Here is a 24,731-nt window from a genome sequence, read left to right on the forward strand (position 1 = left end):
TCATTATGAATGGATGATTGAATTCCTGGGTAAGTCACCTTTCTTCCACCCTCACCAAATGCTGCTTAAGGACTGGGGGTGTAACTCAGTGGCAGAGTATTTGCCTAACATGCAGGAGGCCCTGGGTTCAATTCCCAGCATAAACAACGCTAGTTAACCTATTAATATATCTAAAGTGATTGAGACACTCCCTGGAATGTATTCCTAATGCTTACTGCAATGTAGGTAATAAATCACAAGCTTGATAAATGCATTTTGAATAAAGAATACTATTAAATCGAATTATTAGTAGTAATAGACATTTCAAAGAAACACATGAAATATCAGGAACACAGATTTGTATTAACAATCACAATTTATATGCATATACCTATTTATACCTTTTATAGCACTTTTGAATTTGTTATTCTATTAGAGGTCATAGACATTCTTTGAGATAAGAATGATAGTTGTTATTGTCTCCTTTTTATAAATTGGATAGAGTAAATGACTTGTTCCAAGTCATCCACCTGTAACTTGCAGTGGTAGGCATTATATGTAAGTCTGCTATGAAAATATCTTTTATTTTTCCAGGTTTCCTTATGGACTCAGTAGCCCATCTAGAATCAAGCAAACATGCTGACCTTTTGAAGGTTTTAAACAATATTGACTGACAGCAACTATAGAAAATGTGGAGAAAAAGAGGTCGTACACTAAAACATTCACATAGAAAACTGAATGTGTGCATAGCTGCAAATGGTAGGGACCAAATACTTGATGCAGAATAAGATGAGCTATTTGAGAAGATCAATCAATCTCAATGTTTGAATCACTTATCATAGGAGCAGAATGATAGTATGAAAGGACTTTGAAGATTAGCCAAAGGAGTATGGAAATAGGGTTTTGGGAGAGGAAAGACTGCCACATGGGGCTTAAGACTTTTTCTCTCTTTGTCTATGATTGCATCTGCTGTCCCCACTAGCCCTTCTGTGATATCACTGAAGAACTGGGGCCTGGGGCCAGAAGCATCAGGTATGAGATGAGGTAGTGTGGTTCCAAGTAACAGTAAAATTCACAGAGGTGAAGGAGGAAGAAATGATATCTATAAGTTGTAACACACAGGAACATTAAGATATTTCTTATGATTTTATGGTTGGTCTGTCCTTCATAAGTGAAAGAAACTTCTCAGAGTAATGAATTTTGAATACCTGTCTTAAAAGAAATACTATAAGGAGTATGACCTGAAAAGACCCAGGAGAGCTGTCTCTCTCCAGCTTCTCTTCTGAGCTGCTTTATGCCCTATAAAGAAAGCAGAATAATATAGGGAAATGGTATCAAATAAAACTAAGTTCAAATTGGGGCCTCACTACCAGTTAACTAGCTGTGTGGCCTTCAGCAGTTTAATTCTCTGAACCTTAGTTTAAATAGTTATCCTCTATGAAATAGTGGTAAGGTTTCAAAGTATTATTGTGAATATTACATGAAAACATGAACTTACCAATAAATGGTTAATAATGTCATTCTAGAAAACTTTTAATTTCTCCCATTTCTTATTGGATAAATTGCTCCAGAGCATCAGTTCTTAAGTTAACCCAATACACTTGAAATTTTTCAGTGTAGTAATTGGGCTTTCCAAACTGGGGTATGTTAATTTTTAGGGTTGCCAGGGTTGACACTGTTTTCATGAAATGTCAGATATTGTCATAGCCACCTTCAGGTTTCCTGAAATCCAGTTTCACATAATTCTAATTTATCCTGCATTGTTTAGAAAATCAAGAGTCGTTTTCAAAATTGAATTTATCATGCAATTTAAGCATTTATGTTTAAAAATTTCCCCGATGGAAATATTTCTCAAATATATTATATAATTCCATACCTGCTTAAAATAATAATCTTAACAGAATTAAACATCTTCTTGATGACTAATGGTCATTATTTTGAGGGATGAGGGATTATGGGGGATTGAACTCAGGGACACCTGACCACCTAGTCACATCCCCAGCCCCTCTTGTGTATTTTATTTAGAGACAGGGTCTCACTGAGTTGCTTTTTCTGAGCACTGGCTTTAAACTTTTGATCCTCCTGTCTCAGCCTCCCGAGCCTCTGGGATTACAGGTGTGTACCACCACGCCTGGCTTAAAGGTCATTATTAATGAACATCCATTATTATATATCACCATTATATAAAATACAATGATAGCTCTTAAGAACTGATGAGTGGCAGTCATAGGTAAGGGGCAGAAATGAAACAAAAGTTTCTTTGTGGTTACACTTGTTAATCTCTGAAAAATATGTTCGTTTATTTCTTATGTCCCTCTTTTATGGTTTTTCCTCTTATTCTCAGTCAGATGGTGCTTCTTGCTCTTGGTGATATAGCTGTCTCTGGTTACTCCCTTTCCTGATAATATTGACAGGGAAACAAAGAGAACTAAACTCATTAAAATTATGTCTTATGCAGTGGTCCTCCTATTGTGATCCCTGGACTGGTAGCATCAAAATCACCAAAAAACTTTTTAGAAACGAAAATCTCAGGCCTGCTCCAGACTTACTAAATCAGAAATTTCTGGGGTATAGCCCAGAAATCTTTGACTTCAACAGAACTTCCAAGTGATTCTGATGTATGTTCAAGTTTAAGATTTACTGACCTACTATACTTGTTAGTAATATACACTCTCGGGTCTCACTCCAAGAGATAAAATTTAGTAGGTCAGAGGTAGGATCCAAGAGCCTAAAATTTTATTGGCATATTATAGTTATACCTAATAGTGTACATGCACACAATAAACAATATAATTTTGTTTGATTCCCCAGTACCTACCCTTTCCCTCCCCGCCTCCCTCCCCTGGTCCCCTTTTTCTACTCTGCTAGTCTCCCTTCTATTTTCATAAAATTCTCCCCTTTTTTTCCTTTTTTCCCTCTAGTTCCATATATGAGAGAAAATATGACCCTTGACTTTCAGAGTTTGGCTTATCTTACTTAATGTAATACGTAAGAGACTTAATTTTTTAACCAATACCCCATAATATCCTGATGAAAATAGTCAAGAGTCAAGAGTCTTACTTAGAAAAATTCCCCATGCCTATAGCAGTGCTTTTTTTTTTTTTTTTTTTTTTTTTTTGCGGTGCTGGGGATCCAACCCTTGTGCATGCAAGGCAAGCACTCTACCGGCTGAGTTATCTCCCCAGCCCTATAGCAGTGCTTCTTAAACTTTCCTGGGGATTTTGTTAAAATGTACATCATCTCAATAGACCTAGCATTCAGCATTTCAATGGACTAACAGGTGATATCTATACTACTGGACTACACTATTGGAATAGCAAGTTCCTAGAACCTTTTATTTTACTTTGTTTTTGAATCTTTTGTACCCAAAATTTTTCTATGAGTTAAGAACATTATCAGTGTCTCTTGATTTTGCAAAATATACTATTTTTTCCAAAATCAGATATTTTAACATTTTATATTATTTCTTAAAATTAAAAAACTTGAGTTAAAAATTGACCATACGATATGAGATAGTTTGACTTTAAGTACAGAATGAAGGAGCGCTCTCCTATGAGTAAAATCGTATAAGCTTTACATCCTAGATTCATTGTCATATTGTCAGACTTTTCAAAACTTTTAATCTGTCCTGCTGGATGTTAAGTACATTTCCAATAGGGAATGGATAGCAAAGCTTCCCTACCAAGGTGATCCAAATTCTCTGAGAGATTACATCATTCTCTAGAGCTAAGATAGATGCTACATTTCTATATCTTAGTCCTACTATCAGTATTTCTTTTCTCTCTTATTAAAGGCGTCAATTATTAATCTAGGCCTTTTTCCATGGGTAAGGTTATTTGTTCCCTCTGAATAATGATACTAAGTATTTCATCTTTTCAAGACTGAATGGGACATGGACAGCCTTGTGCTTATCCCTAGTTTGGCAATACCTAGACCTCTCCTTATAGAAAGAAAATGCCTTGGTGTGGGATATCATTCAGCAAAACTCCTCAGTATTTACATTGGGAATTACTTAAAACATTCCCTAGAAAGTTCATGTTAGTTTGGTATGCCAACAAAGAATAAAGGCCAATGTTTTAGTCAGCTTTTTCACTGCTGAGACTTAAAGACCCAACCAGAACAATTTTAGAGGAGGAAAAGTTTAGCAGAAGGCTCACAATTTCAGAGGTCTTAGTCCATAGATAGCCAATTCCACTCCTTGGGGCTCAAAGTGAGGCTGAACATCAGGGCAGAAGAGTATGGCAGAGGGAAGCAGCTCACATGATGATCAGAAAACAGAGAGAGAGAGACTCCACTCTCCAAATGCAAAATATATATACTCCAAAGCCACGCCCCCAATTAACCACTTCCTCCAGCAACACCCCACCTGCCTCCAGTTACCACTCTGTTAATCCCATCAGATATTCACTGATTAGGTTAAGGCTATGACTCAATCAATTCTCCTCCAAACCTTCTTGTATTGTCTCATATGTGAACTTTCGGGGCACACCACATCTAAACCATAACAGTCAATAAATGGTTATTTCTGCAGTCTAGAAAACTTTTAATTTCTCCCATTTCTTGTTGAATAAATGGCTACATAACATCAGATCTAAAATGAACCCAGTACCCTTGAAATTCTTCAGTGTAGCATTTGAATCTTCCAGAGTATGTGTGTTGATTTGGGGGGTTGCCAGGGTTGAGATTGTTTTTATGAAATGGACTTCAAAAATTACTTTAGTTTATTTTCTAAATATGGCAACCTTAAAGTTATTATAGATAAGCTGTAGTAGCATGTACTTGATACTTTCCCTTTTAATTTCTTTCCTCTCTTTTCAGTTTATTACAATAGTATAGTAGAACTGGGTTCAGAAGGACCTGACATTCAAATCTAAGAATCTACTTTTTCTAGGTGTATAACTAGAAAAAGTACTTAAAGTTACTTAAACTCTCTAAGCCTTATTTACTCATCAGTATGATTAGGATATAAAACCTACATTGTTATAAGCATTACAGATAATATATGTAAAACATCTAGAGAAATGCCTGGTATATAGTAAGTACTCAATAATTAGAAGCTGTCATTATTGATGGTGACATTATTACCTGCCCTCTTCATTTCACAATTTGTTATGAGGATGAATCTGAATATCTGTAAAATCTTTGTAAATTGTAAATTACTATATTTGGGACATACCTTTATTAACTAGTCAGAAATAGTTTCTCCTAATTCCATAGACACAAACTGCAAACTTCTTGTGTACAGTGCCATCTAATACTGTACCATCTAGTAGTTTTTCTTCTGCTACCCTCATGTTGTTACCCATCTCCTTCATCTCTTTCATCCATCCCAGTGAGTCTCAAATGTTTTCAGGTGGCAGAATACCTGAAGTCTTGATTTTTATTTTAGAATTTCATGAGCTAGCTTTATTAAACATGAAATAGTCCAGTATATGATTTTGTAAAGTTTGTTAGTATTTTATTTTGAATTTTAAATATATAAGCTGTTGCAGGTGTCAAAAATTACAGTATGGAAGTGGAATTTCAAATTGAGAAAATGTTATCTTAATTGTTTTGCAAATGGAGAGAAGATCACTATTTTCTTTAAAGAGTAAAAACCCTGGCCCATTGTGTAGAAAACCAATGCTCTAATGGATGATTTTGAGAGATACTAGTCTACCCATCCAAAGAATTCTTGACTTGTGATGGTTATTTTTATACACAAACATCAGTTGTATTCATGTGCACTTTTCATAACCATCCTTGAGCTATGTGATTGCTTTTATCTGTAGGTCAGACCTTATAATGGGAACTGTAGCCACTGAATTGTAAAACCTAAGTACAATGGGAATAATTGGATCCCAGGGTAGCAATAGCCAACTGATGGCACTAAACTGACAATGACAAGGTGGATTTGCTTACCATAATAGTAAGAAGAGTAAAAGAAACAATCAGAATAATCTGACTCATACAGACCTATAGTGTTGACTAGTTAATAATGGTGTTCCTAGAAGTGAAATATACAGGAAACTTGCTAAATTCTTACCTAATCTGCATAAACAGAAAAATTCTAGGACAAATGAATAAAATTCTAAATTGAATCATAAGAAATAGTGACAGACCCTCAATCACTTCTCAGACTTTAACTAATTTGCAGGCCAAGATCCCCTAGAATGCAATGGAGGCCACATCCCCTTGAGGAAAAACCCTAATACACTACCCAAAATTTATGCTGTTAATATTTCCCCCACCCTTTCTCAAAGGGGCCTTTTAGTGCAGTAACTCCATTGGAGAAAAGAAAATAATCAGACCTTTTTTAGGATTAATGGGCATTCAATCTGAACTGACCCTAATTCTAAGAGACTTAAAAGGTAACTTTGGTCATCAGAGTAGGACCTTATAGAGGTCACATGATCAATGGAGTTTTAGCTTAAGTCCAACTCACAATGGGCCCAGCATGTCCCCAAATACATCCTGTGATAATTTTCCCTGTTCCAGAATGGATAACTGGAATATACATAGTGGAAGAATTCCCACATTTGTTTCTTTACCTGTAGAGTGAGGACTATATGATAGGAAAGGCAAAAAGGAAACCACTATGACTGCCTTTACCTACAAAAATAGCAAACCCAAAGCAGTACCTCACCCCTGTGAAGATTTCAGAAAATAGTTCCACCACCTCTTGGTTTTTAAACAAAAGAATTAAACTTTGCATACTATAGAGATACATACATACCTATGTTTATAGTAGTACATACAACTCACAATAGCCAGATTATGGAACCAGCATGATGTCAATCAACTGACGAATGGGTTAAAAATGTTGTATATATGCACAATTAAGTTTTATTCACTCATAGAGAAAAACTAAATTATGTCATTTGTAGGGAAATGGATGGAACTGGAGAGCATCATGTTAAGAGAAATAAGTAAGACTCAGAAAGTCAAGGGTTATATATTTTCTCTCATATATGAAGCTAGAGAGAAAAGAGGGAAAAGAGAAGGAAAATCAGTAGGGTAGAGGAAAGGTTTGGGGGAGGAAAGCAGGAAGGGCAAGGTAGGTACTAAAGAAAGAAATTGATCAAATTGTACTATGTGCACGACAAAGATTTCACAATGATTCCCATTATCTTGTTTAATTATGAACCAGTGAAAATTACAATATGAAAAAAAGAAAATAGTGCCACCATCAAGGATTTGAAAGATGCACAGATAGTGATTCTCACCACATTGACAATGAATTCACCCTATGGACATCAAGATGGCAGAAGAGGATTTTCCAGTGTTCCTCTTGAGCCTTGCAGCAACAGCAATTTGAACAAATATTCATGCATGAAAATACCTCACAGGAGCTAATGTCCAAGTAAGAAAACACAGTACATGTAAATAACACCAAAATAAGATACATTGACCAGAGTAAAAAGAACAGTTTCACCTTGCCCATATCACCCCTCCCCTAAGTTCAGGAAATTCAGCATGAATAGTGAAGTAAATACTCAACTTTATCTCAAACCCCAGCACCAGGTCTGTCCCAGTGGAACCTAGCACCAGGCCAGCCGCTATGGCACCAAGCTTTAGACCTTTAGCACCAGGATGGCCCCTTCAACCCAGGCTACAGGACAGTATCCTCATACCAAGTCTCCAGACTCATCCCAGACCAGCACCCACAGATCCTACTTCCATGTCAGCCCCCACATCCCAATATTCTAGTGGATAAAGTCTCCAGGATGGCTTCCATATCTGTAGAACCCAGGCCCATCCTCATAGACCCAGCTTCCAGTCAAGTCCCTATGGCTCCAGGATTGAAGTCAGCCCCTGCAGACCTAGTGTACAAACAAGCACCTACAGACTTGTCTTTTAGGCTAGACCCCATATACCCAGGCTAGATGTGCCCTAAACTTCAGGTCAGCCCCTGTAGCCCTAGGCTTCAGTGGACCCAGGATCCAGGCCTGTTCCTACTTACCCAGTAGACCCTGGTGTAGGCAGTCCACACAGGCCAAGTGTCCAGAACCATTACCCATGTAGACCAAGGCTCCAGGCCAACCCCTACAAACAAGGTCTAGACAAGCCCCCATGGACTCAGGCATCAGGCCTACCTCAGGGCCAAGAGGGCACCCATATCTCAGGATCCAAATCCATCCTTTGGACCCAGGTTTAAGACCTGTCTTAGCAGCAGGCCAGCCCCCACAGATTCAGACTCAAGCCCTGCCTCAGCACCAGGTTAGACCCTGTGAACTCAGGCTTGAGGCTAGTCCTGACATAAACAAACTTCATGCCTGTGGATCCATTTGAGAGGTGCACCTAAGTAAACCCAGCACACAGCCAGCCAGTATGAACACAGGACCCAGGATTGCCCAAATGGACCCAAGCTTTAGATCTGTCTCAGTGGTCTCAGATGTCAGGCCCACCACCTGTTGACTTAGGCACCATGCCAGCCCACTTGAAGATTCCAAAAGCAATACCACCCATGGACCACCAATGATAGTACTCCCAGCATTTCTGGATGGGCTGATTGATGAAGGGATTGCTTAGCCCAAGCTAGTCTGCAAAGATTGGAATATGCTTCTACTTTTTAAAAATCCAAAGACAACAATGCCTATCCACAGGATTTTGAATAATGAGGAAAACATGACACCACCAAAGGAACAAAATAAAGCACCAGTATATAACCCTAAATAAATAGAGATTATCTGGGCATAGAGGTATTCACATGTAACCCCAGGTAACGGAAGCTGGTGCAGGAGGATTGCTTGACCCCAGAAGTTCAAGACCAATCTGGGCAACATAATGAGACCTTGGAAGGATGAATAGGAGGAATAGATGGAGAAGTGGAGAAGAAGCTGAAATTGAGCTCTATGAGCTGCCTAAAAATTCAAAGTAATCATTGTCAAGAAACTCAGTGAGCTGCAAGAAAACACAGACAAGTAGATGAAACAAAGGGAATAATAAATAAACAAAATGAGTAGGTCAACAGAGATAGAAACCATTAAAAAAGAAATTAAAAAATTCTGGAGAATGATAATGGATTACCATAAGCTTAACCAGATGATGACTTTAATTATGTCTACTATACTAAGTATAGTTTTGTTGCTTATGAAAATAAACATCTTTTGCTACTTGTAGAGATGCTTATTTTGATGTTATAAATGCCTTTTCCTCCATACCTATCTATAAGAGCAACCAGAATTTCTTTCAAAAATACACCCTCACACTTCTACCTCAGGTACATATCAACTCATAAACCCTGTGTCTTTATTTAGTTTGCAGGAATCTCGATTACTTTTTCCTTCCACAAAGTATCACAGTGGTCCATTATGTTGATGACTATACTGATTATACCTAGTGATCAAGAAGAAACAAGTATACTAGACTTATTGGTAAGATATTTTTGTGTCAGAAGGTAGGAAATAAATATGACTAAAATTCAAGGACTCTCTACCTTAGAAAAATTTCTAGGTGTCTAGTGATGTGCAGCAGGTGAAAAATATGTTTTTGTATCTCCTAAAACCAAGAAATAGACACAATGTCTACTAGTCCTCTTTGGATTTGAGAGGCAACCTATTGCTCATTTTGATGTGTTACTTGGCCCACTTATAATGTGACCCCAACATCTGCTAATTTTGAATGGGCTCAGAACAAAAAAAAATTCTGCAATAGCTACAGGCTATCTGCAAGCTGCTCTGCAACATAGGCCATAATATCCAACAGATTTGAGTGCATTTGTGGTGTCGATAGCAGATGGGTGTGTTTTTTGGAGCCTTTGTCAAGCCTCTAGATGAATCAAAATGTATGTATTCAGTATTTGGACAAGTTCCTGCCATCATTCACAGAAAACTATTCTCCATTTGAGAAACAGCTCTTTACTTGATACTGGGCCTTAGTAGAGACTTGATACTTAACCATGGGCCACTAAGTTACCATGTGGTCTTAGTTTCCCATTAGGAATTACGTGTTATTTGACTCAGGAAGCCACAAAGTTAGATATGTATGACAGCACTCCTTTATAAAATGGAAGTGGTGTATACATTATAGGCTTCAAGCAGGTCCTCAGAAAAAATAAGTTACATGGAGAAGTGTCCCAAATTCCCATGGTTCCTACTTCTTCTATGCTACATCTCTCTCCAAGTCTGCACCTATTATCACATGTGGAGTACTCTATGATTAACTGCCAGAGGAAGAGAAGACTCTGGCTTAGTTTACAGATGGTTCTGAATGCTGTACATGCACCACCCAAGAGTAGACAGCTGCAACACTACAGCCCCTTTCTGGTATATCCCTGAAGAACAGTGGGAAAGAGAAATATTCTGAGTGATCAGCACTTTGAGCACCATACATGGTTATTCATTTTGCTTGAAAGGAGATTGAAAGTAACCAAATTATGCTACACACATATATAAATATACCACAGTGAATTTCCCCTCTATGTATATCTTTAAAGAACCAATTTAAAAAGCTAAATAAATAGAAGGAAGACCAATAGAGTAGAGGAAGGGGAATAGAGTGGGGAAAAAGATAAGGAAAAGAGTAAGTACTAGAAACTGAAATGGAGCAATTATGTCCAATGCATGTATAATTATGTCAAAATGAGCCCCAGTATCATATATAACTATAATGCACTAATAAAAAACTTAAAAAAGAAAGGAGAATAGGAACATATGTGATTGTATATTAATCCATGGGCTGTAGCCAATGATTAGTTAAATGCTCAGAGACTTGTAAGGTATGTGATTGAAAAATTGGTAACAAAGAAATATGTTGAAGAGGTATGTGGCTAGACCTCCCTGAGCAAACAAAAAATGTGATGCTCCATATGACTGTACACCAAAGGGTAATTTTAGGAGAGGAGGACTTTAATTATTAAGTCCTGTGGATACCAGTTAGCCCCTTTACTCAGTCATCTCTGGCATCAGCCAATGGACTCATAAACAAAGTTTCTATATTTCCAGCTCCAGAGGTCTGGTACTGAGATTTTGTCTGGAGTAGAAGCAGGCCATAAAATAGATAACTCAATCTTTATCCAAAATAACTGCCTTCATTTGCAACAGTGTTTGAAGAATTTTAAATCAGAGGATGTCCTCAAGAGCAGTGAAGGCAATAGAGTATTATTCAACCATAAAGAAGAACAAAATATTGTAATTTACAAGAGAAAGGATGGAACTGGAAGATATCATGTTAAGTGAAATAAGTCAGACATTGAAAGATAAGTATTGCATATTTTCTCTCATATGTGGAAGCAAAAGAAAATAGAAGAATAAGAAGAAAATCTGAAAGTAGAAGAGTGATTACTAGACTTAGAAGGGGACCAGAGAGATGGTGGAGGGGAGGAAAGGAGAGGGTAGAAGTGTAGGTAGATATAATCAACACACAATATAGGTATATATGAAAATATCACACTAAACCCCATTAATTTGTGCAATTAATATGTGTTCATAATTATAATTTTTAATAAGAAGGCAGTGAAGTTTGTGGTGAAGAGCAATTAAGAGAATAATTGTAGATATAATGAAGCAGCAGCCTAGACATTAGGCCAACTAGCCCACAGAAGAGAACTAGGTAATAAGAATGCAGCTGGTGTGAGAACAAATATCAAATGCTGATCAGAAATTATTTTATTGATATTATTCCTTTTAGTGCAGTATATGTCCAAGGGCACTGCTGAAAGCAGTAGGATAGTCTGCCAGCAATTAGTAGAGTCAAATAGCTAGAGGTGGTCAGGAAAAGAGAGGAAGAGACCTCTACCAGTATTATCATCCCAGAGTGACTATGGGTACACCAGAATCTGTCTCTCCTTGAAGAGCAATATCAGAGGCTCTTCTTTGTGGGAATGGAGGATAGATTCACTAAAATATTCCAGACACTAAATAAACATCAAATAATAAAAACAAACTCTAGGAACATGACATAACCAGTATCCCGAGTTGGTTCAATATGTAATATAAAAGATCCAGTTGCCAATCAAAAAAGTATGAGGCATGCAAAGGAACAGTGTAGTATGACCCAAATACCAGAAAAACAGAAGGCAATAGAAATTGCCTGTGAGAGAACAAGACATTGTATTTAACATAAAAAAATTGCATGTTAGCCATTTGTTATGAATTGAATTATGTCCCCCCACAAAAATTTCATTTGTTGAGTTCTTAATCCTCAGAACCTAAGATTATGACTTTATTTAGAAACAATTTTATTTCAGATTGAAATTAATTAGGTCAAGATAGTATTACACTGAAGTCGGGTGGGTCCAAAATTCAATATGTCTCATTTCTTTATAAAAATGGAAAGTTGAACAGTGAGATAGTCACACAGGGAGAAGGCCATGTGAAGACTGGAGTTATGCTGCCACAAGCCAAGGAAATATGACAAGCTAGGAAAGAGGCCTAGAACTGATCCTTTTGTCATACCTCCAAAGGGAGGATGCCCCTACTGGCATCTGGATCTCAGACATCACCAGAACTATGAGACAATTTCTATTGTTCAGGGCTCTCAGTTTATTGCAATGTGTTACAGCAGCCCCGGAGAACTTATATACCATTATAAATATCTTTAAAGAAGTAAAGTATGACTACAGAAGTTAAGAAAAGTATGGCAATGTAAATAGAGAATGTAAATGAAGACAAATTATAAAGTAAAAACAAATGGAAGTTAGGATTTTGAAATTAATATAACTAAATTTTTTTTAAAAATCACTAAAAGGAAAAAATTAGATCTGAACTACAGAGTAAAGAATTAGCAAGTTTGAAAATAGAACAATAGAAATTATTTAAGCCAAAAAATTAGAGTGAAGAAAAATTAACAGACCCTTGGAGAAAAGTGGGACAACATTAACATACCAATATATACATAATGAGAGTACTAGAAGGAAAGATGACAGAAGAAGAAAAAAATATTCAAAGACATAATAGCCAAAAACCTTCTAAACTTATTGTCAATACAATAACCTATAGATCCAGGAAGCTCAATAAAATCCAAGAAGGATAAACACAAAGAGAACCAAAAACTAACACATTTAGTTAGTGGAAAGTCAGAGACAAGCAGAAAATATTTTTATTGTTTGTTCTATTTAGTTATACATGACAGCAGAATGCATTTTGATTCACTGTACACAAATGGAGTACAACTTTTCATTTCTCTGGTTGTGCACGATGTAGAGTCACACCATCCATGTAATCATACATGTACATAGGGTAATGAGAGAAAATTTTGAAAGCTACAAAAGAAAAATGACATGGAACTTTAAAAGTATTCTAGTAAGACTTATTATTGTCTTCTCAGCAGAAATAACAGAGACTATAATGCAGTAGCATCACATATTTAAATTTCTTGCAGGATAAACAATTAACCAAGAATTCTACATCTAACAAAAATCTCTTGTTCAAAGGCAAAATATAGACTTTCTCAGATAAGCAAAATGCTGAGAAAGTTTCTTATTAGTAAACCTATCCAGTTTCTTCCACATCCGGCATGGGTGAGGGAAAGGGTTTCTGTTGGAGGGTTGGACTGGCTGTAATTAATCACTAAGAAACTTATTTAATAGAAAAACCATAGTAGACACTTATCCTTTGAAGCAGGGGCATGACCAATTTAGCCAAACCAGTCTGGCTCTAATAATGGAAGAGCCCACCTGTCCTTTATTTATAGTCATACAGGTAAAAGAAGGACCAGGAGGAGCTTCTCCTGTGAGGAACAGGATGGGGTGGAGTTAAGGAAGCCATTTGCTCTAGCAGGTCATGTGATACATCCATGGTATGCAGATTCCAGTGGTGAACAACTCTGCAAAGATACCACAGGCCTCAGGCCATTGGGAGCAATCTCTCAATGATTGCCAGTTCCTGAAAAACAGATTTCCGTGTCTGACAGCTCACCAGACCTGGATTTGTTAGTCATAGATGGCTCCCCACATAAACCAACCTTACAAAAAAATATTAAAGGAAGTTCTTCAACCTGAGAGCAAGGATCACAGATGGTAATTGGAATTCATATAACAAAAATACCAGTAAAGTTAATTAATTATAAAATACACTATGAATGCATATTTCCCCTTTTCTCAACTGATTTAAATTGCAAACATATAAATAATATGTATAGAATGTATTGTTGAACCTAAAACAAGGAGAAGTATAACACATGTAATATATTTGCCAATAAGAGTACAAAAAAGGTGGATGACAGCAAAGCTGTATGGACTATGGGAAATGAATGTAGATAATAAAGTAATAACTATAAAAATGGATTCCTGCTTTTGTAATGTTTCTGGATTATATAGATGTGCATATATATAGCATATATATGGTGTGTGTACACACAAATTATATATATGTATGCATATATATGTCTATATGGATACATATATGTGTGTGTGTATGTGTGTGTGTGTGTGTGTGTGTGTATGAAGGAAGAAAAGGGAATATATTCTGATAAATTAAGATGTAAATGCACAAAAGTCAACTCAAAGTGTATCAAAGACCTATAAATTAGACCAGAATCTCTGAGATGGCTAGAAAAGAATAACAGAGTCAACATTCCAATCTATAGGTGTAAGCACTGACTTCCTTAGTAAGAGTCCTAAAGCTCAAGAAATAAAAACCAAAAATCAATAAGTAGGATAACATCAAATTAAAAATTGTCTACAAAGTAAAGAAAATAATGAACAGAGTGAGGAGACAGACTACAGAATGATAGAAAATCCTTGCCAGTTACTCTTCCTACATAGGATTAATATCTAGAATAAATAACCAAAAAAACTTACCACACCCCCAAGAAAGGATTACAATTTTTTGTAAAACAATGAGTTGGTGTGATGTATTTTTGGTTATCAAAAATATTCATATAGCTTTTGGATTTTGAATTGGTAAATATTCATGATGTGTGGAAAAACATGATACACACTATGATCTCAATCACATGAAATGGGATGTTGTATATGTATATGTACAACCTGGAGAGACACGTCTGACTAAGTTGCTTGTGACTGGATGACTTTGTTCTTTCCTTGTGTTTTTATTTTTTCTGTAATGTATGTATTAACTTTTAAAAAATAAAAACAAACATAAACTTACCACAAAAAAACAAATAACCCAAAGAAAAAATGAATATGAACTAAACAGACACTTCTAAAAGAAATACAAATGGCCACAAAATACATGAAAAAATGTTTAACATCCTTAGCAGTCAGGGAAATACAAATCAAAACCACACTAAGACTTCATCTCACTTCAGTTAGACTGGCAGCCATCAAAGAATGCAAGTAACAATAGATGCTGGCAAGAATTCAGAGAAAAAGATACTCTTAGACATTGTTGGTGGGATTGCAAATTAGTACAATTAGACTACTATGGAAATCAATTGAGATTCCCCAAAACACTAGCAATGGAACCACCATATAATCCAGCTATCCCATTCCTTGGTATTTATCCAAAAAACTAAAATAAACATACTATAGTGAAATAAGCAAACGTATGTTTATAGCAACACGATTCGCAGTAGCCAATTTATGAAATCAGACTAGATGTCCACCAACAGACAGATGCATAATGAAATTGGGAGTTTTACTGAGCCATAAAGAAAAATGCAACTATGTCATTTTGTGGTAAATGGATGGAACTGGAGAACATTATGCTAAGTAAAATAAGCCAAACTCAGAAAGTCAAGGGTTGAATGTTTCCTCTCATGTGCAGAACCCAAAAAGAAAAAAGGAATTAAAAAGGGATCTCACAAATATAGAAGGGAGAACAGGGAGTGGAGAAGGGGATGAATGAAATTGATGAAATTATGTGCATGTACAAATATGTCACAATGAATACCACTATTATGTATAATTATGATGTACCAATAAAACCATAAAGTAGCCAGGTGCAGTGGTGCAAGCCTGTAATCCCAGAGGCTTGGGAGGCTGAGACAGAAGGATCACAAGTTCAAAGCCAGCCTCAGCAACTTAGGGAGGCCCTAAGCAACTCAGTGAGACCCTATCCCTAAATAAAATATATAAAAGGGCTGAGGATGTGACTCAGTGGTTAAGTACCCCTGGGTTCAATCCCCAGTACCAAATAATTATAATAATAAAGTAGTAAAGTTTAAAAAAGAATTATTTAAAGCAAAAAAAAACTTATGCGATGTACTAAAACAACCAATAAATTATCAATTTAAAAATAGTGAAAAAAATGAAATATAAATGTTATATTTTAAAATATTCAATAAATGCAAAAGAAAGACATAAAGGAGAAATAATAGAGTAAGGGAAAAGGCATTAGAAAAACAATACATAACTGTTTGAGAAAGGAAGTGAATGAGGACTTATGAGAGACTAGTAACCTTTGAGACCCTTCTATTCCCCCTTTCTCTTCTATTCCCATTTGCCTCCTAATACATCTCAAATTTTATCTTGGATATTTGGGGAGCTTACCAAAATTTGATCAAGCTGATAAGACAGCATGGCTGTAAGATGGCAGCTACTCCTCAGAATTTTCCTTGTCACTTTGTCCTTTCTTGTTTTAGTCTAACGACTTGAGCATGAAAAAAGAAAATAGGTTATATCCTTTCCCACTTGTTTTGCAAAACAATCAAATAGGAGATAATCAGGAAGGATTAAGCCCAGTCTTGTTAACTGAATGGGATGCTCAGGATGCTTATTGCTATTAAAGTCACAAGAAAGGCACTATTTTTTTCGAATTCACTGTATTAGATGACACATCCATATTTCCCTTTGTTTTTTACCAAAAGAGTGTTGGGGTGGGGAAGGGTAGAACAGAAAGAAATATAAAGGAGAGGGAGGAGGGATAAGGGGGATAAGAGAGAGAGAGAGAAAGAAACTCCACTAATGACTCAGAAGTCGACATGGTCTTTGGAGAAACCCCTTTCATAATCATTCTCCCACCATCACTAGTGTACAGAGAATACATGTTCATTGCACAATTAGCTCTAGCAGAGACCTTCTCCTACAGTATATGATGCAGCTTCCCCACATGAATTTCAGCTGATCTTCCCTAGACCTCTATATATAAAAAAAGAAAACAGTTATATAACCTACAACATCCTTTCATTTTGGAATATTAAGCACTGAAAATATTTTTGTGTAGAAGAGAATAAATTCAGTATAAATTCAGTTTACATTTATAAAGATAGTTTTGATGCATTAGGACAACAGAAGATGTGTTGCAAGGTGTTTTAGATGTGCCATGGACTTAGGTCCTTAATAGTGAAATAACTGTCAGTGTAAAGTAGTTGGAAAATGAGCACCAATTCCAAAACTGGATGTAATGGATCATTTAAAAAAAAAAAAACTTAGGTTGTAGATGGACAAAATACCTTTATTTTATTTATTTTTATGTGGTGCTGAGGATCAAACCCAGTGCCTCACACATGCTAGGCAAGTGCCCTAGCCCCAATATAATGGATCTTGAAAACAAATCATTATGTATCTACTGTGTTTGAAGTCCTAAAATGATGAGTGGACAGTCTGTCAATCTATAAATATTTTGTCTAAAGCTTCACCATTTGATGTGTGAGTATAGGATAAGAATTGAGAGTTTAATCATGCAAACCTTTTAGATCTCCTTTGAAATCAAATCCTAAATTTTAAATAAGGTCAGTTGTTTTTACCTCTAGCTGTAACAATTTTGGCTGTGACGTATAATATTGAGATTGCATTGAAGATAAAAAAAATTAAAAAGGAAAAAAAAATCTCTTTTGTTTGGAGAGTAATATAAAACCAGAAAGGTTAACAGAGTTCTCTCATTGCTAGAGGGAAGTCCCATTTTTACAAACTACAAAAAATATACTATTTCTTAGCCTTAATTCTTTACTAACTATTCCTAACTATAGTCCACTCAAAAGAGCACAAACAGGTGAACGTAGTTCAGGGTTAAAGGAGCAATGAAGCAAATACTTTTCTTCTTTATGATATAATTGTTGTCTGTGATTGATTTACTCTAAATAAAAATGGGAAGATTTCGATTTTGGATTTTCTCAGAGTGCTTTTATGTGGGCCTTTTTAATTTTTAGAATATGTAATGTTTTCAACCCCTTTTGTCTCCCAAGCAAAGCCTTCATTTTAACTCTCCCTGGAACTTGTGTAACTTCTTTAACTTATATGCTTGACATAAGGAATTGAAAGTGGGATATGAAAGTCATAACAATGCATATCTGGGTTGTGTAGGTAATGATGGAGCTCTATTGATTAAGAGCATTGTGTGCAAACACTTAGGCAACTCTAAGATGTAATGCAAATATAAATGTTCATGTTTTATTAGTTACTAAATTTTCAGAAAAATGTATTCTACTTATCCTTTTAAAAGTAAAATGTGATAGCTTGATACAATATAAATGTGGATTCATTCTCTTTAAAGCTAATTTTAAAAAGAGTGGTCTGGTTCAGAGAAAAAAAGCAAGTATTCTAATGATTCAAGTAAAGCCACTTTTCAATTACCTGAGATGCACCAAAAATTCCTCACAGGTGACTCTTTGATATGTGTACTTTCTTTAAGGGTGACTTTTATGAAAAAATTGCTGCAAAGGGGAGGGGAGGACAGTTGGTCTAAGTAGGTGTCCCTAACTCTCTATCGAAATATTCATTGCCTGAACACAACAATCAGATAGCTCAGCCACAAACAGATAATTAATAATTTTACTATTCGGTTATTGATTTGGCTCTATCACTGAGCTACAACCTGAGTTTTGTTGTTGCTTTTATGGATTGTTTTTTTTTTTAATTAGGGACCTTTTTGAACATTTCCAATTGTTTTAGATCAGTAGACATGGTCAGATATTTACATCTCCATATAAGTTGTCCTTTGATAGATTTTGAAAAAGATGAAGTGGAATTTTTAGTAGAAACTGAAGACTAATCTTGGAAAATGGCTCTGTGCAAATGCAAACTGAATGAACTGTGTTTCATACTGAAAGAAATGGGGAAGAGAGAAGAAAGTTGAAGACTGATCTTTATTGCTTGGTGGAATTTCCTGAGGTCATTTGTTAAAGATTTTGCCTGCATGTGTTTCTCTACTTGTTGAAAACTTAGATGCAAGTTTGCAATCATTTGCTTCATCATATTCTTAAGTAAGTTATAGGCAAGCTCTGTACCTATAACACATGGTGACAAAGCTGTTAGATTCTTAAAACAAATTACACCCAGGCCTATAATTTTTAAAATTATAAAGATGTAACGATCAATATGATATAGTGTGTTGGTCAACATCTCATGCCTAATATCACTAGTGAGGAAGCATAAATGAAAGTATTGAGGATATCTTAAAGAAAATAGTCACTTTTGCCCAAAAAGGAAGGTGAGTGCGCAGAAGAGCTTCAAAGATGATGTACTAGCTACTAACTTATGACAGATGTTTAAAATAGTTGTTTCTTTCACTGTTATTGAGTTTAAAAAAATCACAAATGGATATGTTAAAGATTGGCATTCTTTGGAAAATCACATTAGTCAGAAAAAATTATCACTATTCCTTTAAGGGTCAACTCATAGTTTCCTATACTCAGCAATAAAATTACTGAGCCACAGTTTATAATTACATAGTAACTTGGTTATTATCTGTTTGCAATCCCCACCACCATCATTATAAGTTCCTTGAGATCTAGATCCTTGTTCTGTTTTATATCCCATGCTCTAACATGTTTGCACTAAGTAAATATTTTGGCATTTATTTATATATTTATGAGTCTGTAAATAACCTCAAATATAATATTCTTCTTGAATTCTTTCCTAATCTCTTTATCCACCACTCCTACCTCCCACCCTGCTGAGATAGGGGTTTTCACAGAATGTATGTCAGTGGAAATATGCAAGTGATTTGGGTAATCAACCATACATCCAAGTTTCTTGGAACATCTCCAGTTTATTCTAACTGTCCTGGCATAATTATTTGCAAAGACTCCCTTCATTCTCAAAAGTGTCCCAGCTTGACTTGTAATTCAAATTTTTCCCCTCTAAAGAAACTGTTTCAGCACTTCCTAGGGCCATGTCTAGTCAATTTTTTTTTTACTATTTTTTGAGTTCTTTGAGGACAGAGTCAGTTCTGGTTCCTCTTCCTAACCCTGGGGCTTACCACAGTGTCAGTGTCACTCAGTGACAATTATTGTGAATGAAAAGACATTCCTGCTATCTTGTCCCAAGAAGTTTGCATTATAAAACAAAACACACACGCACACACACACACAAACACACAAACACACAAACACATGACAGCTACACATGTTTTAGGAAAGATGACCAACATTTTTCTGATAATCTTCTTGCTTATGGCTTTGGATGATAAACGCAAGTTTATTTATGCTAAGTCATGTGTTTCTCTTCTATTTTATTAAGTGGTAAACTTTTGTAATAATAAATAGTGATTTCAGTAATGTTCTCTATCTTTGTGGGATTTTCCATAAATTTAAATCTCTCATTGTACATCTTCATAAACATGATGAAAGTGTTCACACCAATATCAGCATGTGTTTTATTTTGCTTCTGGGTACTGCGAATCGAATCCAGGGCCTTAGTCATACTAGGGAATCATTCTATCACTGAGCTACGTTCCCAACCCACCAATGCCATGGTAAATAGAGCTAAATATTGGATAGTGGAAAAAGAGAAAAGTATTCAATGACCCACTAGCTAAGAGCAATTGAACTCATCTTTTAAAAGTACCTCTAATTTGCCAAAAGTATACATAGAGTCCTATAAATAGTTGCTACTTTGGAGCTTTGAGTAAATGTAAGAGAAAAATCTCTGTCCTTTGTACACCAGAAATTATTATTTTGGGGAGCATACTGGGCACTGAACTCAGGGGCAATCAATCACTGAGCCACCTCTCCAGCCCTATTTTGTATCTTATTTAGAGACAGGGTCTCACTGAGTTGCTTAGTGCTTCACCATTGCTGAGGGTGGCTTTGAAATCACAATCCTCATGCCTCATCCTCCTGAGCTGTTGGCATTACAGGCATGTGCCACCATGCATAGCCCAAAATTATTTTTGAAAGGATAAAATATCAGATAGTAAATGAGGAACTTATTTGGGAATGAACTTAGTAACAAAGATTTATGGAAAAGGAAAAAGGAAATAGATGAATGTGTTTGGCTAATTCATTAAGGGGATTTTTAAAGTCGAAAGTGATAGTGTAATTATTACAGAAGCCATTACATGCTTGACTAAATGTCAATTCTAAGGGGTCACTTCTATGTAAATGTATTTACAAGTGTGACTCCTGAAGTAAGCATGCAGTTATCCATAATGTTGTTATAACTATTGGTGGTTTTTCTTCTTGTTTGTATAAATGGAATTGAGATACAACTGGAAATTCCCAATATACTGGTTACGTAGATAACTTGGTTTATAATAATGAGTACAGCTGGTGCCTGAGTACTCACAGGTCTACAGCCTTGCCTGTCAGTCTTTGAAAAAACCCTGTTGTTGCCTGCTTCCTCTTTTATATAGATTAAGAACTTACTGAGTTCTGTTCACTTTGGTAAGCACTTTCCTCACTTGTAAGGATTGTAATCCTTACAATTATGTGAGATGGCTATCAATATCCTCATTTTACACACATGAGAAAACTAATACTCAAAGAGAAGAAAACAGGTTAAAACTGAAAACTGCCAGGAAAGATGAGGAAAGATGAGGTAGGTGAGAAGAGTGTGGTAATAAAAATTGTCCCTAATTCTCTTCCGTAATCAATATTCTTTTTTAAAGGTTCTGGTTTATCATGCAATTTGAGTTGGTTTTCTCCTTTTTAAGTGATGGGGTCTTGGTCTGTTGCTCAGGCTGGCCCCAAACTCCTGGGTTCAAGCAATCCTCCTGCCACAGCCTCCTGAGTAGCTGAGACTAAAGGCGTGCACCACTGTAGCCAACCAATTTTCTCCTTTTGTTTAGCAATTACAATAAATAAAAGAGGCCACAATGGGGTGCAGTGGTACATGCCTGTAATCCCAACAACTTGGGAGGCTGAGGCAAGAGGATCCCAAGTTTAAGACCAGAGAACAATTTGGCAAGACCCTATCTCAAAATTAAAAATTGCAAACAGCTGGGGATGTAGCTCAGTGGTAGAGTGCCCCTGGGTCCAATCCCCAGTATCTCAAAATAAATGAACAAATAAATAAATAATACTACAGATATATTCAGGAATGTGTGCATACCACCTTCTACATCTGGAATATGTTTGTTACTCTTACAGACTGCTTCAGTTGTCTGAAAGCAATTTTAATCATTTTTCAGTCTGTTTAGTTGATGAGATTCCTGATATTTTGCAAAGAGTAATGCTAAAGAGGAAATGCTCTTCAGGAGTGGATTTCAGCCTTAGCAAGGATATGCTGAGGAATCTAGAAACACTTCCCTCACACAAAAGAAGAAAAAAGTCCTTCCAAGGAGGTACTAACACACACGTACACGTGTGCACACTTGCAGACATGCATATACTTCTGCACCCTGCTGAAATGCATAGTTTTTCTTTCTCAAAGTTGTAGTGATAAATGAAAATGTCAGCTGTATTTTTGTATATGTGGAAATTATAGCATTATTGCCACCACTGATATTTTGTCTAGAATTATTAGAATTAAAGACTATTTTCAATGTAAGGCAAGGCTAATCATTGTAAGGCGAAAAATCAAATGACAGAGAACCTGTAGTTTTTTAGAAAGAAACATCTCTATTAGATTCTTTTTCAGAAGTTTACTAAAGATGATTGTGGCATGTGTGTTTATTTGTAGGGACTGGTAACATCTGAACATACCAAACCAAACAGGCAAAATTTTGACCTTTGCTACCACATTTTACTACAGAGGAATGCCACTGTACATGGATTCCAGGCAGGCTAAAAAGAAAAAGAGTTGATTAGACCTCAGACTATCCACTAAACGGGATGACGGCCACAGCTGCGGTGGAGACACCAAAAATGGAAAAGAGTGCCTCCAAGGAAGAGAAGCAGCATCCAAAACAGGACAGAACAGAGCAGGGCAATGCTGATTCTGAAGAGTGGATGAGCTCTGAGAGTGACCCTGAACAGATGAGCCTTAAGAGCAGCAACAACAACAGCTGCCAACCTGGAGATGGTCAGCTGAAGAGAAAGGAAATGTCCTCCAAGCCACATCGCCAGCTCTGTCGATCACCCTGCCTGGATCGTCCAAGCTTCTCCCAGAGCAGCATTTTACAGGATGGTAAGCTCGACATAGAGAAGGAATATCAAGCCAAGATGGACTTTGCTCTAAAGCTGGGCTATGCTGAGGAACAGATTCAATCAGTGCTGAATAAACTGGGTCCAGAATCACTTATAAATGATGTATTGGCAGAGCTTGTCAGACTTGGGAACAAAGGTGACTCAGAAGGGCAGGTCAACTTGAGTCTGTTAGCACCCTGTGGGCCTGGTTCCAGAGAGATTGCAAGCCCTGAATTGTCTCTTGAAGATGAAATAGACAATAGTGACAATTTGAGGCCAATTGTCATTGATGGAAGTAATGTGGCTATGAGGTAAGACTAGTGAATTTTTTCTCTCTTAAAAAAAAAAATCTGTCCTAAGCTAATAGAAATTGTATTCTTTTGAAAAGAGGCCCTTAGTTGTTGTCTGTGTCTTGCATTCCAATAGGTAGACAGAGGCTATCATGATGCTGTCCCTGACTTTTCTCTTTCCTTTGAAATTGCTGCCAATTTATTTTCAGGTGTTTTGAAATCACCTGTGATATCAGTGATGCTTCAGAGGAGACATAACCATTTAGCTCTTGGGGTCTGCTGTTACATCCTTACTTGGCTAGACTAATCATCCTGAAAATGCTGCTTTCATAATTTCACTTGGAGGTTTACTTAGGAACTTTCAGTAATGCTCAGTCGCTCTTCTACCAATTCTGGATCCCCTTGTCTAAGTCTGACATTCTTTATGATCTGGCCTTTTCCTGTTCCCATTTGATCACACCTATAATACTTATTGCATTTATATTATCCTTTTTAATGGTCTCCATGTAAATTATGCTGATTTCTATACCCTCTCCTTATGTTCATGTCATTTCCCAACCCAAAAATGACATACCCTTCAAGTTGCACCACCTCCACAAAGATTTTTTTGATTTCTCTGATTCCGTTGATTGTTTCTGAGCTATAATACCTTCAGTACACTGGATAATAGACCCCAAAGATGTCCACATCTTAATCCTTGGAACCTATGAAAATATTATCATATAAGATAAAAGGGACTTTGCAGTTATGTTTATGTTAAGGATCTTGAGAGAAAGAGATTAACCTTCATCAAGGTGAACCAGTGTAAGCCCAAGGGGCCTTATTAGAGGGAACAGCAGGAAAAGAATAAGTAATAGGAGATGCAATGGAAGAAATAAGAATCAGGAATATAAGAAAGGGGCCAGGAGCCAAGGAATGTGCACAGCCTCTAGGAGCTGAAAAAGACAAAGAGATTCTCTTCTGAGGACTGCAGAAAGAATGCAGCCTTGTCAATGTCTTAATTTTAAACTTCTAACCTTGAACTGTAAGAGAACAGTTTGTTGTTATTTTAAGCCTCTAAGTGCAATGAGATACTAATATAGTACTAATAATACTAGCAGCAATAAGATACTAATATAGTATCAATAGTGCCGATATATTTTATTTTATACTCTTATATGATTTTTTTATTTCATGTCAGAGAGCCTCAGCAATCAATTCTGTTTTCCAAGTGAATTGTCATCCAACCTTGGCTTAAAATGTCCAATGATCAGGATCCTATTTTCTCTCAGGTCCACCATTGCTTGATGGAATCACTTGAATTCCTTAGATCATATGAAATCATAACAAAGTATAAGCCTTAGTCTGGAA

The 24,731-nt window shown here is 36.3% G+C and overlaps 1 protein-coding gene and 1 non-coding gene across 6 annotated transcripts in view; both read left to right on the forward strand.

Moving 5' to 3' along the window:
- Positions 1-24,731, forward strand: part of Zc3h12b (zinc finger CCCH-type containing 12B) — a 353,709-nt gene that overhangs the window by 313,293 nt on the left and 15,685 nt on the right. For all 5 annotated transcript variants that reach the window (XM_047535486.1, XM_047535488.1, XM_047535487.1 and 2 more), the window contains one exon: positions 22,646-23,402. In XM_047535486.1, the coding sequence (XP_047391442.1) occupies positions 22,798-23,402 (605 nt within the window). In that variant the 5' untranslated portion in view covers positions 22,646-22,797. The remainder of the gene's footprint in view (positions 1-22,645; positions 23,403-24,731) is intronic.
- Trnav-aac (transfer RNA valine (anticodon AAC)) lies at positions 79-146 on the forward strand. The gene has a single exon. It is a non-coding gene; the product is annotated as a tRNA-Val (tRNA).

This window comes from Sciurus carolinensis, chromosome X, assembly GCF_902686445.1.
Source record: "Sciurus carolinensis chromosome X, mSciCar1.2, whole genome shotgun sequence".
Taxonomy (NCBI): Eukaryota; Metazoa; Chordata; class Mammalia; order Rodentia; family Sciuridae; genus Sciurus; species Sciurus carolinensis.